This window comes from Hyla sarda, chromosome 13 (genome assembly GCF_029499605.1).
Source record: "Hyla sarda isolate aHylSar1 chromosome 13, aHylSar1.hap1, whole genome shotgun sequence".
Classification (NCBI taxonomy): Eukaryota; Metazoa; Chordata; class Amphibia; order Anura; family Hylidae; genus Hyla; species Hyla sarda.
Window position 1 is genome coordinate 136,487 of NC_079201.1, and position 17,231 is coordinate 153,717.

Here is a 17,231-nt window from a genome sequence, read left to right on the forward strand (position 1 = left end):
TCCCTATAGAGCTGTACTGTATAGAGTCCTCCCTATAGAGCTGTACTGTATAGAGTCCTCCCTATAGAGCTGTACTGTATAGAGTCCTCCCTATAGAGCTGTACTGTATAGAGTCCTCCCTATAGAGCTGTACTGTATAGAGTCCTCCCTATAGAGCTGTACTGTATAGAGTCCTCCCTATAGAGCTGGACCGTATAGAGTCCTCCCTATAGAGCTGTACCGTATAGAGTCCTCCCTATAGAGCTGTACTGTATAGAGTCCTCCCTATAGAGCTGTACTGTATAGAGTCCTCCCTATAGAGCTGGACCGTATAGAGTCCTCCCTATAGAGCTGTACCGTATAGAGTCCTCCCTATAGAGCTGGAATGTATCAGGTACAATATAAACATACATAGACAGGACTGTGTCTTGTCCAATCAGATGAATTTACCCCAGGTGACTCCGATCAAGGTGAAGAAACATGTCAGAGATGATCAGGAGAAAAGGGAGGAGCTAGAGATAAATGTCAAGTGTCATAGGAAAGGGTATGAATACTTATGTCCATGTCATAGTAAAGGGGATGAACACTTCTGCCATGTGTCATAGTATTCACACCCTTTACTATAGAAGAGCTATTCAGAAGAGGGTCTGAATCCTATAGAAGTATTCACACCCTTTACTATGATATGTGACATAAGTATTCATACCCTTCACTATGCTATGTGACATAAGTATTCATACCCTTTACTATGCTATGTGACATAAGTATTCACACCCTTTACTATGACATAAGTATTCATACCCTTTACTATGATATGTGACATAAGTATTCATACCCTTTACTATGATATGTGACATAAGTATTCATACCCTTTACTATTATATGTGACATAAGTATTCACACCCTTTACTATGATATGTGACATAAGTATTCATACCCTTTACTATGATATGTGACATAAGTATTCATACCCTTTACTATGATATGTGACATAAGTATTCATACCCTTTACTATTATATGTGACATAAGTATTCACACCCTTCACTATGCTATGTGACATAAGTATTCATACCCTTCACTATGATATGTGATATAAGTATTCACACCCTTTACTATGATATGTGACATAAGTATTCACACCCTTTACTATGATATGTGACATAAGTATTCACACCCTTTACTATGCTATGTAACATAAGTATTCACACCCTTTACTATGCTATGTGACATAAGTATTCACACCCTTCACTATGCTATGTGACATAAGTATTCACACCCTTCACTATGCTATGTGACATAAGTATTCACACCCTTTACTATGCTATGTGACATAAGTATTCACACCCTTTACTATGACACGTGACATAAGTATTCACACCCTTTACTATGCTATGTAACATAAGTATTCACACCCTTTACTATGCTATGTGACATAAGTATTCACACCCTTCACTATGCTATGTGACATAAGTATTCATACCCTTTACTATGCTATGTGATATAAGTATTCATACCCTTTACTATGGTATGTGACATAAGTATTCACACCCTTTACTATGCTATGTGACATAAGTATTCATACCCTTTACTATGACACGTGACATAAGTATTCACACCCTTTACTATGATATGTGACATAAGTATTCATACCCTTTACTATGGTATGTGACATAAGTATTCACACCCTTTACTATGCTATGTGACATAAGTATTCATACCCTTTACTATGATATGTGACATAAGTATTCATACCCTTTACTATGATATGTGACATAAGTATTCATACCCTTTACTCTGATATGTGACATAAGTATTCACACCCTTTATTATATGTGACTTAAGTATTCATACCCTTTACTATGATATGGAACATAAGTATTTACACCATTTACTATATGTGACATAAGTATTCATACCCTTTACTATGATATGTGACATAAGTATTCACACCCTTTACTATGATATGTGACATAAGTATTCACACCCTTTACTATGATATGTGACTTAAGTATTCACACCCTCCTTTATAGTGGAAGCCTGCAGTCACCTCTCTACATAAATCGGCGCCCCCCTTTACCTTCTGTAGAGGCGGCGTCCACCATGATCCTCTGCATCAGGACCGGATCCACGCCAAAGTCAAACACTACAGTCTGCCGGAAGGTTCCGAATATCTCTGTGGTGAAGGTAATGACCACTTTGTACAAGCAATGGTCCATGCCGTTCTGAGACATCTTCTCCCCGACCCATTCCTGGCAGCTGTCGGGCACCTCCTGGGGCACCTGCGTGTTACCGTCTCCGGCGGATATTGCCACAATACTAAAGTGAGGTCTGTGAGCGTCGTAGAGCAGAGCAACACGCTGAAGTGTCCTCGCAGGCTGGGGGCAGAAAAAGATGGTGGCTCAAACTGGATGTGAGGAGGAGGAGCCATCTACAGCCGCATGGTACCATTATGTGATCTGCTCTGGCGACTTACTTACCTTACATGTCAGGAGAAACGTCCATGTCTGCTGAGACTTTTTGTTGGTGACTGTAACCGAAAGGTCCGGACTGTACTCCACGTGCACTCCATCCACACACTCACTGAGCTGGGGAGGAAGGAGACGTCACTACAGCGCCCTGAAATACTCTGCACTGCTGTGGACCCTGCTCCTCCACTATATAACTCTCACCCTGTGACCTCCACATGATCAGCACAACCCTCTCCTGAAATACTCTGTACTGCTGTGGACCCTGCTCCTCCACTATATAACTCTCACCCTGTGACCTCCCACATGATCAACACAACCCTCTCCTGAAATACTCTGTACTGCTGTGGACCCTGCTCCTCCACTATATATCTCTCCCCCTGTGACCTCCACATGATCAGTACACTCCTCTCCTGAAATACTCTGTACTGCTGTGGACCCTGCTTTTCCACTATATAACTCTCACTCTGTGACCTCCACATGATCAGCACACTCCTCTCCTGAAATACTCTGTACTGCTGTGGACCCTGCCCCTCCACTATATAACTCTCACCCTGTGACCTCCACATGATCAGTACACTCCTCTCCTGATATACTCTGTACTGCTGTGGACCCTGCTCCTCTACTATATAACTCTCACCCTGTGACCTCCACATGATCAGTAAACTCCTCTCCTGAAATACTCTGTACTGCTGTTGACCCTACTCCTCCACTATATAACTCTCACCCTGTGACCTCCACATGATCAGCACATTCCTCTCCTGAAATACTCTGTACTGCTGTGGACCCTGCTCCTCCACTATTTAACTCTCACCCTGTGACCTCCACATGATCAGTACACTCCTCTCCTGAAATACTCTGTACTGCTGTGGACCCTGCTCCTCCACTATATAACTCTCATCCTGTGACCTCCACATGATCAGCACACTCCTCTCCTGTATACTCTGTAATGCTGTGGACCCTGCTCCTCTACTATATAACTCTCACCCTGTGACCTCCACATGATCAGTACACTCTTCTCCTGAAATACTCTGTAATGCTGTAGACCCTGCTCCTCCACTATATAACTCTCACCCTGTGATCTCCACATGATCATCACACTCCTCTCCTGAAATACTCTAATGCTGTGGACCCTGCTCCTCAACTATATATAACTCTCACCCTGTTACCTCCATATGATCAGTACACTCCTCTCCTGATATACTCTGTACTGCTGTGGACCCTGCTCCTCCACTATATAACTCTCACCCTGTGACCTCCACATGATCAGTACACTCCTCTCCTGAAATACTCTGTACTGCTGTGGAACCTGCTCCTCCACTATATAACTCTCACCCTGTGATCTCCACATGATCAGTACACTCCTCTCCTGAAATACTCTGTACTGCTGTGGACCCTGCCCCTCCACTATATAACTCTCATCCTGTGACCTCCACATGATCAGTACACTCCTCTCCTGAAATATTCTGTACTGCTGTGGACCCTGCTCCTCCACTATATAACTCTCACCCTGTGACCTCCACATGATCAGTACACTCCTCTCCTGAAATATTCTGTACTGCTGTGGACCCTGCCCCTGCACTATATAACTCACACCCTGTTACCTCCACATGATCATCACACTCCTCTCCTGAAATACTCTAATGCTGTGGACCCTGCTCCTCCACTATATAACTCTCACCCTGTGACTTCTACATGATCACTACACTCCTCTCCTGATATACTCTGTACTGCTGTGGACCCTGCTCCTCAACTATATAACTCTCACCCTGTGACCTCCACATGATCAGTACACTCCTCTCCTGAAATACTCTGTACTGCTGTGGAACCTGCCCCTCCACTATATAACTCTCACCCTGTGACCTCCACATGATCAGTACACTCCTCTCCTGAAATATTCTGTACTGCTGTGGACCCTGCCCCTCCACTATATAACTCTCACCCTGTGACTTCTACATGATCAGTACACTCCTCTCCTGATATACTCTGTACTGCTGTGGACCCTGCTCCTCAACTATATAACTCTCACCCTGTGACCTCCACATGATCAGTACACTACTCTTCTGAAATACTCTGTACTGCTGTGGAACCTGCTCCTCAACTATATAACTCTCACCCTGTGACCTCCACATGATCAGTACACTACTCTCCTGATATACTCTGCACTGCTGTGGACCCTGCTCCTCCACTATATAACTCTCACCCTGTGATCTCCACATGATCAGTACACTCCTCTCCTGAAATATTCTGTACTGCTGTGGACCCTGCCCCTCCACTATATAACTCTCACCCTGTGACCTCCACATGATCAGTACACTCCTCTCCTGAAATACTCTGTACTGCTGTGGACCCTGCTCCTCCACTATATAACTCTCACTCTGTGACCTCCACATGATCAGCACACTCCTCTCCTGAAATACTCTGTACTGCTGTGGACCCTGCTCCTCCACTATATAACTCACACCCTGTTACCTCCACATGATCAGTACACTACTCTCCTGAAATACTCTGTACTGCTGTGGACCCTGCTCCTCTACTATGTAACTCTGACCCTCTTACCTCCCCATATATTCAGCACACTCCTCTCCTCTATACTCACCACTCTTTCTGGTGACAATGAATTCATCCACTTTTCGATCAGGGACTCCATGTAGCTTCCTGAACATTGCTTGTTTTCCTTCTGCTGCTTGAGACGAATGAGGCGTGAGGCGTACCGCTTCTGCCACTCCTCCAGCTCCTCCTGGGAGTGCGCTGATGTACACTGCGCTCCATACCTACATATCCCCTGCTCCAGGAACCTGAAAGGAAAATCCAGAACCTCTTCAAGAACAGTAAAGAGTAATGAGCTATATCCTGAATTATACCCAAGAGCTGTACTCACTATTCTGCTGGTGAGGTCACTGTGTACATACATTACATTACTTATCCTGTACTGATCCTGAGTTATATCCTGTATTATACCCCAGAGCTGTACTCACTATTCTGCTGGTGAGATCACTGTGTATATACATTACATTACTTATCCTGTACTGATCCTGAGTTATATCCTGTATTATACCCAAGAGCTGTACTCACTATTCTGCTGGTGGGGTCACTGTATACATACATTACATTACTTATCCTGTACTGATCCCGAGTTATATCCTGTATTATACTCCAGAGCTGTACTCACTATTCTGCAGGTAAGGTTACTGTGTACATACATTACATTACTTATCCTGTACTGATCCTGAGTTATATCCTGTATTATACTCCAGAGCTGTACTCACTATTCTGCTGGTGAGGTCACTGTGTACATACATTACATTACTTATCCTGTACTGATCCCGAGTTATATCCTGTATTATAGCCCAGAGCTGTACTCACTATTCTGCTGGTGAGATCACTGTGTACATACATTACATTACTTATCCTGTACTGATCCTGAGTTGTATCCTGTATTATACCCCAGAGCTGTACTCACTATTCTGCTGGTGAGGTCACTGTGTACATACATTACATTACTTATCCTGTACTGATCCCGAGTTATAGCCTGTATTATATTCCAGAGCTGTACTCACTATTCTGCTGGTGAGGTCACTGTGTATATTACATTACTTATCCTGTACTGATCCTGAGTTATATCCTGTATTATACTCCAGAGCTGTACTCACTATTCTGCTGGTGAGATCACTGTGTAGATACATTACTGATCCTGTACTGATCCTGAGTTATATCCTGTATTATACTCCAGAGCTGTACTCACTATTCTGCTGGTGAGGTCACTGTGTATATACATTACATTACTTATCCTGTACTGATCCTGAGTTGTATCCTGTATTATACTCCAGAGCTGCACTCACTATTCTGCTGGTGAGGTCACTGTGTACATACATTACATTACTTATCCTGTACTGATCCTGAGTTAAATCCTGTATTATACTCCAGAGCTGTACTCACTATTCTGCTGGTGAGGTCACTGTGTAGATATATTACATCATACTTACCTCTTACATAGTGTATACTCCTCACTGCTGGTAACACCCCGGGGTGGGGGTCTGAACTGCCATCCATCCTTTGTACCTGGGGGGTAGTAAATATCACATGATGAGTCTATATAGTCAAGGAGGGGTGATGATCATTTACCTCCCCCATCATACTCTTCTCTATATACATCTCCTGTTATTATATAATATATATATAGGAGTGTCCTCCCCCATCATACTCTTCTCTATATACATCTCCTGTTATTATATAATATATATATATAGGAGTGTCCTCCCCCATCATACTCTTCTCTATATACATCTCCTGTTATTATATAATATATATATAGGAGTGTCCTCCTCCATCATACTCTTCTCTATATACATCTCCTGTTATTATATAATATATATATAGGAGTGTCCTCCCCATCATACTCTTCTCTATATACATCTCCTGTTATTATATAATATATATATAGGAGTGTCCTCCTCCATCATACTCTTCTCTATATACATCTCCTGTTATTATATAATATATATAGGAGTGTCCTCCCCATCATACTCTTCTCTATATATATCTCCTGTTATTATATAATATATATATATATAGGAGTGTCCTCCCCCATCATACTCTTCTCTATATACATCTCCTGTTATTATATAATATATATAGGAGTGTCCTCCCCATCATACTCTTCTCTATATATATCTCCTGTTATTATATAATATATATATATATATAGGAGTGTCCTCCTCCATCATACTCTTCTCTATATACATCTCCTGTTATTATATAATATATATATAGGAGTGTCCTCCTCCATCATACTCTTCTCTATATACATCTCCTGTTATTATATAATATATATAGGAGTGTCCTCCCCATCATACTCTTCTCTATATACATCTCCTGTTATTATATAATATATATAGGAGTGTCCTCCTCCATCATACTCTTCTCTATATACATCTCCTGTTATTATATAATATATATATAGGAGTGTCCTCCCCCATCATACTCTTCTCTATATACATCTCCTGTTATTATATAATATATATATATATAGGAGTGTCCTCCTCCATCATACTCTTCTCTATATACATCTCCTGTTATTATATAATATATATATATAGGAGTGTCCTCCTCCATCATACTCTTCTCTATATACATCTCCTGTTATTATATAATATATATATATATAGGAGTGTCCTCCCCCATCATACCCTTCTCTATATACATCTCCTGTTATTATATAATATATATAGGAGTGTCCTCCCCATCATACTCTTCTCTATATACATCTCCTGTTATTATATAATATATATATATAGGAGTGTCCTCCCCCATCATACTCTTCTCTATATACATCTCCTGTTATTATATAATATATATATAGGAGTGTCCTCCCCATCATACTCTTCTCTATATACATCTCCTGTTATTATATAATATATATAGGAGTGTCCTCCCCCATCATACTCTTCTCTATATACATCTCCTGTTATTATATAATATATATATATAGGAGTGTCCTACCCCATCATACTCTTCTCTATATACATCTCCTGTTATTATATAATATATATATATAGGAGTGTCCTCCCCCATCATACTCTTCTCTATATACATCTCCTGTTATTATATAATATATATATAGGAGTGTCCTCCTCCATCATACTCTTCTCTATATACATCTCCTGTTATTATATAATATATATATAGGAGTGTCCTCCCCATCATACTCTTCTCTATATACATCTCCTGTTATTATATAATATATATATAGGAGTGTCCTCCTCCATCATACTCTTCTCTATATACATCTCCTGTTATTATATAATATATATAGGAGTGTCCTCCTCCATCATACTCTTCTCTATATACATCTCCTGTTATTATATAATATATATATATATATAGGAGTGTCCTCCCCCATCATACTCTTCTCTATATACATCTCCTGTTATTATATAATATATATATAGGAGTGTCCTCCCCCATCATACTCTTCTCTATATACATCTCCTGTTATTATATAATATATATAGGAGTGTCCTCCCCATCATACTCTTCTCTATATACATCTCCTGTTATTATATAATATATATATATAGGAGTGTCCTCCCCCATCATACTCTTCTCTATATACATCTCCTGTTATTATATAATATATATAGGAGTGTCCTCCCCATCATACTCTTCTCTATATACATCTCCTGTTATTATATAATATATATAGGAGTGTCCTCCCCATCATACTCTTCTCTATATACATCTCCTGTTATTATATAATATATATATAGGAGTGTCCTCCCCATCATACTCTTCTCTATATACATCTCCTGTTATTATATAATATATATATATAGGAGTGTCCTCCCCATCATACTCTTCTCTATATACATCTCCTGTTATTATATAATATATATAGGAGTGTCCTCCCCCATCATACTCTTCTCTATATACATCTCCTGTTATTATATAATATATATATAGGAGTGTCCTCCCCATCATACTCTTCTCTATATACATCTCCTGTTATTATATAATATATATAGGAGTGTCCTCCCCCATCATACTCTTCTCTATATACATCTCCTGTTATTATATAATATATATATAGGAGTGTCCTCCCCCATCATACTCTTCTCTATATACATCTCCTGTTATTATATAATATATATATAGGAGTGTCCTCCCCATCATACTCTTCTCTATATACATCTCCTGTTATTATATAATATATATAGGAGTGTCCTCCCCCATCATACTCTTCTCTATATACATCTCCTGTTATTATATAATATATATATAGGAGTGTCCTCCCCATCATACTCTTCTCTATATACATCTCCTGTTATTATATAATATATATATAGGAGTGTCCTCCCCATCATACTCTTCTCTATATACATCTCCTGTTATTATATAATATATATATATAGGAGTGTCCTCCCCCATCATACTCTTCTCTATATACATCTCCTGTTATTATATAATATATATATAGGAGTGTCCTCCTCCATCATACTCTTCTCTATATACATCTCCTGTTATTATATAATATATATAGGAGTGTCCTCCTCCATCATACTCTTCTCTATATACATCTCCTGTTATTATATAATATATATATAGGAGTGTCCTCCCCCATCATACTCTTCTCTATATACATCTCCTGTTATTATATAATATATATATAGGAGTGTCCTCCCCCATCATACTCTTCTCTATATACATCTCCTGTTATTATATAATATATATATAGGAGTGTCCTCCCCATCATACTCTTCTCTATATACATCTCCTGTTATTATATAATATATATATAGGAGTGTCCTCCCCATCATACTCTTCTCTATATACATCTCCTGTTATTATATAATATATATATAGGAGTGTCCTCCCCCATCATACTCTTCTCTATATACATCTCCTGTTATTATATAATATATATATAGGAGTGTCCTCCCCCATCATACTCTTCTCTATATACATCTCCTGTTATTATATAATATATATATAGGAGTGTCCTCCCATCATACTCTTCTCTATATACATCTCCTGTTATTATATAATATATATATAGGAGTGTCCTCCTCCATCATACTCTTCTCTATATACATCTCCTGTTATTATATAATATATATATATAGGAGTGTCCTCCCCATCATACTCTTCTCTATATACATCTCCTGTTATTATATAATATATATATAGGAGTGTCCTCCCCCATCATACTCTTCTCTATATACATCTCCTGTTATTATATAATATATATATAGGAGTGTCCTCCCCCATCATACTCTTCTCTATATACATCTCCTGTTATTATATAATATATATATAGGAGTGTCCTCCCCATCATACTCTTCTCTATATACATCTCCTGTTATTATATAATATATATATAGGAGTGTCCTCCCCATCATACTCTTCTCTATATACATCTCCTGTTATTATATATATATATAGGAGTGTCCTCCTCCATCATACTCTTCTCTATATACATCTCCTGTTATTATATAATATATATATATAGGAGTGTCCTCCCCCATCATACTCTCCTCTATATACATCTCCTGTTATTATATAATATATATATATAGGAGTGTCCTCCCCATCATACTCTTCTCTATATACATCTCCTGTTATTATATAATATATATAGGAGTGTCCTCCCTCCATCATACTCTTCTCTATATACATCTCCTGTTATTATATAATATATATATATAGGAGTGTCCTCCCCCATCATACTCTTCTCTATATACATCTCCTGTTATTATATAATATATATATAGGAGTGTCCTCCCCCATCATACTCTTCTCTATATACATCTCCTGTTATTATATTATATATATAGGAGTGTCCTCCCCCATCATACTCTTCTCTATATACATCTCCTGTTATTATATAATATATATATAGGAGTGTCCTCCATCATACTCTTCTCTATATACATCTCCTGTTATTATATAATATATATATAGGAGTGTCCTCCTCCATCATACTCTTCTCTATATACATCTCCTGTTATTATATAATATATATATAAGGAGTGTCCTCCTCCATCATACTCTTCTCTATATACATCTCCTGTTATTATATAATATATATATAGGAGTGTCCTCCTCCATCATACTCTTCTCTATATACATCTCCTGTTATTATATAATATATATATAGGAGTGTCCTCCCCCATCATACTCTTCTCTATATACATCTCCTGTTATTATATAATATATATATAGGAGTGTCCTCCCCATCATACTCTTCTCTATATACATCTCCTGTTATTATATAATATATATATATAGGAGTGTCCTCCCCATCATACTCTTCTCTATATACATCTCCTGTTATTATATAATATATATAGGAGTGTCCTCCCCCATCATACTCTTCTCTATATACATCTCCTGTTATTATATAATATATATAGGAGTGTCCTCCCCCATCATACTCTTCTCTATATACATCTCCTGTTATTATATAATATATATATATAGGAGTGTCCTCCCCATCATACTCTTCTCTATATACATCTCCTGTTATTATATAATATATATAGGAGTGTCCTCCCCATCATACTCTTCTCTATATACATCTCCTGTTATTATATAATATATATATAGGAGTGTCCTCCCCCATCATACTCTTCTCTATATACATCTCCTGTTATTATATAATATATATATAGGAGTGTCCTCCCCCATCATACTCTTCTCTATATACATCTCCTGTTATTATATAATATATATATATAGGAGTGTCCTCCCCATCATACTCTTCTCTATATACATCTCCTGTTATTATATAATATATATAGGAGTGTCCTCCCCCATCATACTCTTCTCTATATACATCTCCTGTTATTATATATATATATATATATAGGAGTGTCCTCCCCCATCATACTCTTCTCTATATACATCTCCTGTTATTATATATATATATATATATAGGAGTGTCCTCCCCCATCATACTCTTCTCTATATACATCTCCTGTTATTATATAATATATATATAGGAGTGTCCTCCCCCATCATACTCTTCTCTATATACATCTCCTGTTATTATATAATATATATATAGGAGTGTCCTCCCCCATCATACTCTTCTCTATATACATCTCCTGTTATTATATAATATATATATAGGAGTGTCCTCCCCATCATACTCTTCTCTATATACATCTCCTGTTATTATATAATATATATATAGGAGTGTCCTCCTCCATCATACTCTTCTCTATATACATCTCCTGTTATTATATAATATATATATAGGAGTGTCCTCCCCCATCATACTCTTCTCTATATACATCTCCTGTTATTATATAATATATATATAGGAGTGTCCTCCCCATCATACTCTTCTCTATATACATCTCCTGTTATTATATAATATATATATATAGGAGTGTCCTCCCCCATCATACTCTTCTCTATATACATCTCCTGTTATTATATATATATATATATAGGAGTGTCCTCCTCCATCATACTCTTCTCTATATACATCTCCTGTTATTATATAATATATATATAGGAGTGTCCTCCCCCATCATACTCTTCTCTATATACATCTCCTGTTATTATATAATATATATATAGGAGTGTCCTCCCCCATCATACTCTTCTCTATATACATCTCCTGTTATTATATAATATATATATATATAGGAGTGTCCTCCCCCATCATACTCTTCTCTATATACATCTCCTGTTATTATATAATATATATATATAGGAGTGTCCTCCTCCATCATACTCTTCTCTATATACATCTCCTGTTATTATATAATATATATATAGGAGTGTCCTCCTCCATCATACTCTTCTCTATATACATCTCCTGTTATTATATAATATATATATATAGGAGTGTCCTCCCCCATCATACTCTTCTCTATATACATCTCCTGTTATTATATAATATATATATAGGAGTGTCCTCCCCCATCATACTCTTCTCTATATACATCTCCTGTTATTATATAATATATATAGGAGTGTCCTCCCCCATCATACTCTTCTCTATATACATCTCCTGTTATTATATAATATATATAGGAGTGTCCTCCCCCATCATACTCTTCTCTATATACATCTCCTGTTATTATATAATATATATATAGGAGTGTCCTCCCCCATCATACTCTTCTCTATATACATCTCCTGTTATTATATAATATATATATAGGAGTGTCCTCCCCATCATACTCTTCTCTATATACATCTCCTGTTATTATATAATATATATATAGGAGTGTCCTCCCCATCATACTCTTCTCTATATACATCTCCTGTTATTATATAATATATATATATAGGAGTGTCCTCCCCATCATACTCTTCTCTATATACATCTCCTGTTATTATATAATATATATAGGAGTGTCCTCCCCATCATACTCTTCTCTATATACATCTCCTGTTATTATATAATATATATATATAGGAGTGTCCTCCCCCATCATACTCTTCTCTATATACATCTCCTGTTATTATATAATATATATATAGGAGTGTCCTCCCCCATCATACTCTTCTCTATATACATCTCCTGTTATTATATAATATATATATAGGAGTGTCCTCCCCATCATACTCTTCTCTATATACATCTCCTGTTATTATATAATATATATATAGGAGTGTCCTCCCCCATCATACTCTTCTCTATATACATCTCCTGTTATTATATAATATATATATAGGAGTGTCCTCCCCATCATACTCTTCTCTATATACATCTCCTGTTATTATATAATATATATATAGGAGTGTCCTCCCCATCATACTCTTCTCTATATACATCTCCTGTTATTATATAATATATATATAGGAGTGTCCTCCTCATCATACTCTTCTCTATATACATCTCCTGTTATTATATAATATATATATAGGAGTGTCCTCCCCCATCATACTCTTCTCTATATACATCTCCTGTTATTATATAATATATATATAGGAGTGTCCTCCTCCATCATACTCTTCTCTATATACATCTCCTGTTATTATATAATATATATATATAGGAGTGTCCTCCCCATCATACTCTTCTCTATATACATCTCCTGTTATTATATAATATATATATAGGAGTGTCCTCCCCCATCATACTCTTCTCTATATACATCTCCTGTTATTATATAATATATATATAGGAGTGTCCTCCCCCATCATACTCTTCTCTATATACATCTCCTGTTATTATATATATATATATATAGGAGTGTCCTCCCCATCATACTCTTCTCTATATACATCTCCTGTTATTATATAATATATATATAGGAGTGTCCTCCCCATCATACTCTTCTCTATATACATCTCCTGTTATTATATAATATATATATAGGAGTGTCCTCCCCATCATACTCTTCTCTATATACATCTCCTGTTATTATATAATATATATATAGGAGTGTCCTCCCCCATCATACTCTTCTCTATATACATCTCCTGTTATTATATAATATATATATATAGGAGTGTCCTCCCCATCATACTCTTCTCTATATACATCTCCTGTTATTATATAATATATATATAGGAGTGTCCTCCCCCATCATACTCTTCTCTATATACATCTCCTGTTATTATATAATATATATATATATAGGAGTGTCCTCCCCCATCATACTCTTCTCTATATACATCTCCTGTTATTATATAATATATATATATAGGAGTGTCCTCCCCATCATACTCTTCTCTATATACATCTCCTGTTATTATATAATATATATTATAGGAGTGTCCTCCCCCATCATACTCTTCTCTATATACATCTCCTGTTATTATATAATATATATATAGGAGTGTCCTCCCCATCATACTCTTCTCTATATACATCTCCTGTTATTATATAATATAATATAGGAGTGTCCTCCCCATCATACTCTTCTCTATATACATCTCCTGTTATTATATAATATATATATATAGGAGTGTCCTCCCCATCATACTCTTCTCTATATACATCTCCTGTTATTATATAATATATATATAGGAGTGTCCTCCCCCATCATACTCTTCTCTATATACATCTCCTGTTATTATATAATATATATATAGGAGTGTCCTCCTCCATCATACTCTTCTCTATATACATCTCCTGTTATTATATAATATATATATATAGGAGTGTCCTCCCCCATCATACTCTTCTCTATATACATCTCCTGTTATTATATAATATATATATAGGAGTGTCCTCCTCCATCATACTCTTCTCTATATACATCTCCTGTTATTATATAATATATATATAGGAGTGTCCTCCCCCATCATACTCTTCTCTATATACATCTCCTGTTATTATATAATATATATATAGGAGTGTCCTCCCCCATCATACTCTTCTCTATATACATCTCCTGTTATTATATAATATATATATATAGGAGTGTCCTCCCCCATCATACTCTTCTCTATATACATCTCCTGTTATTATATAATATATATATATAGGAGTGTCCTCCTCCATCATACTCTTCTCTATATACATCTCCTGTTATTATATAATATATATATAGGAGTGTCCTCCCCCATCATACTCTTCTCTATATACATCTCCTGTTATTATATAATATATATATATAGGAGTGTCCTCCCCCATCATACTCTTCTCTATATACATCTCCTGTTATTATATAATATATATAGGAGTGTCCTCCCCATCATACTCTTCTCTATATACATCTCCTGTTATTATATAATATATATATAGGAGTGTCCTCCCCATCATACTCTTCTCTATATACATCTCCTGTTATTATATAATATATATAGGAGTGTCCTCCCCCATCATACTCTTCTCTATATACATCTCCTGTTATTATATAATATATATAGGAGTGTCCTCCCCATCATACTCTTCTCTATATACATCTCCTGTTATTATATAATATATATATAGGAGTGTCCTCCCCATCATACTCTTCTCTATATACATCTCCTGTTATTATATAATATATATATAGGAGTGTCCTCCCCCATCATACTCTTCTCTATATACATCTCCTGTTATTATATAATATATATATAGGAGTGTCCTCCCCCATCATACTCTTCTCTATATACATCTCCTGTTATTATATAATATATATATAGGAGTGTCCTCCCCATCATACTCTTCTCTATATACATCTCCTGTTATTATATAATATATATATAGGAGTGTCCTCCCCCATCATACTCTTCTCTATATACATCTCCTGTTATTATATAATATATATATAGGAGTGTCCTCCCCATCATACTCTTCTCTATATACATCTCCTGTTATTATATAATATATATATAGGAGTGTCCTCCCCCATCATACTCTTCTCTATATACATCTCCTGTTATTATATAATATATATATAGGAGTGTCCTCCCCATCATACTCTTCTCTATATACATCTCCTGTTATTATATAATATATATATAGGAGTGTCCTCCCCCATCATACTCTTCTCTATATACATCTCCTGTTATTATATAATATATATATATAGGAGTGTCCTCCTCCATCATACTCTTCTCTATATACATCTCCTGTTATTATATAATATATATATAGGAGTGTCCTCCCCATCATACTCTTCTCTATATACATCTCCTGTTATTATATAATATATATATAGGAGTGTCCTCCCCATCATACTCTTCTCTATATACATCTCCTGTTATTATATAATATATATATAGGAGTGTCCTCCCCCATCATACTCTTCTCTATATACATCTCCTGTTATTACATAATATAATATATAGGAGTGTCCTCCCCATCATACTCTTCTCTATATACATCTCCTGTTATTATATAATATATATATAGGAGTGTCCTCCCCATCATACTCTTCTCTATATACATCTCCTGTTATTATATAATATATATATAGGAGTGTCCTCCCCCATCATACTCTTCTCTATATACATCTCCTGTTATTATATAATATATATATAGGAGTGTCCTCCCCCATCATACTCTTCTCTATATACATCTCCTGTTATTATATAATATATATATATAGGAGTGTCCTCCCCCATCATACTCTTCTCTATATACATCTCCTGTTATTATATAATATATATATAGGAGTGTCCTCCCCCATCATACTCTTCTCTATATACATCTCCTGTTATTATATAATATAAATATAGGAGTGTCCTCCCCCATCATACTCTTCTCTATATACATCTCCTGTTATTATATAATATATATATAGGAGTGTCCTCCCCCATCATACTCTTCTCTATATACATCTCCTGTTATTATATAATATATATATAGGAGTGTCCTCCCCATCATACTC

At 36.1% G+C, this 17,231-nt stretch overlaps 1 protein-coding gene across 1 annotated transcript in view; it reads right to left on the minus strand.

Annotated features, from left to right (window-relative positions):
* The window catches only part of HELZ (helicase with zinc finger), a 111,172-nt gene that overhangs the window by 93,470 nt on the left and 471 nt on the right, over nucleotides 1–17,231 (minus strand). Inside the window, exons 2-5 of the mRNA XM_056550346.1 lie at nucleotides 6,432–6,507; nucleotides 5,045–5,243; nucleotides 2,458–2,565; nucleotides 2,058–2,355 (exon numbers count right to left, since the gene is read on the minus strand). Coding sequence (XP_056406321.1) covers nucleotides 2,058–2,355; nucleotides 2,458–2,565; nucleotides 5,045–5,243; nucleotides 6,432–6,507 — 681 coding nt within the window. The remainder of the gene's footprint in view (nucleotides 1–2,057; nucleotides 2,356–2,457; nucleotides 2,566–5,044; nucleotides 5,244–6,431; nucleotides 6,508–17,231) is intronic.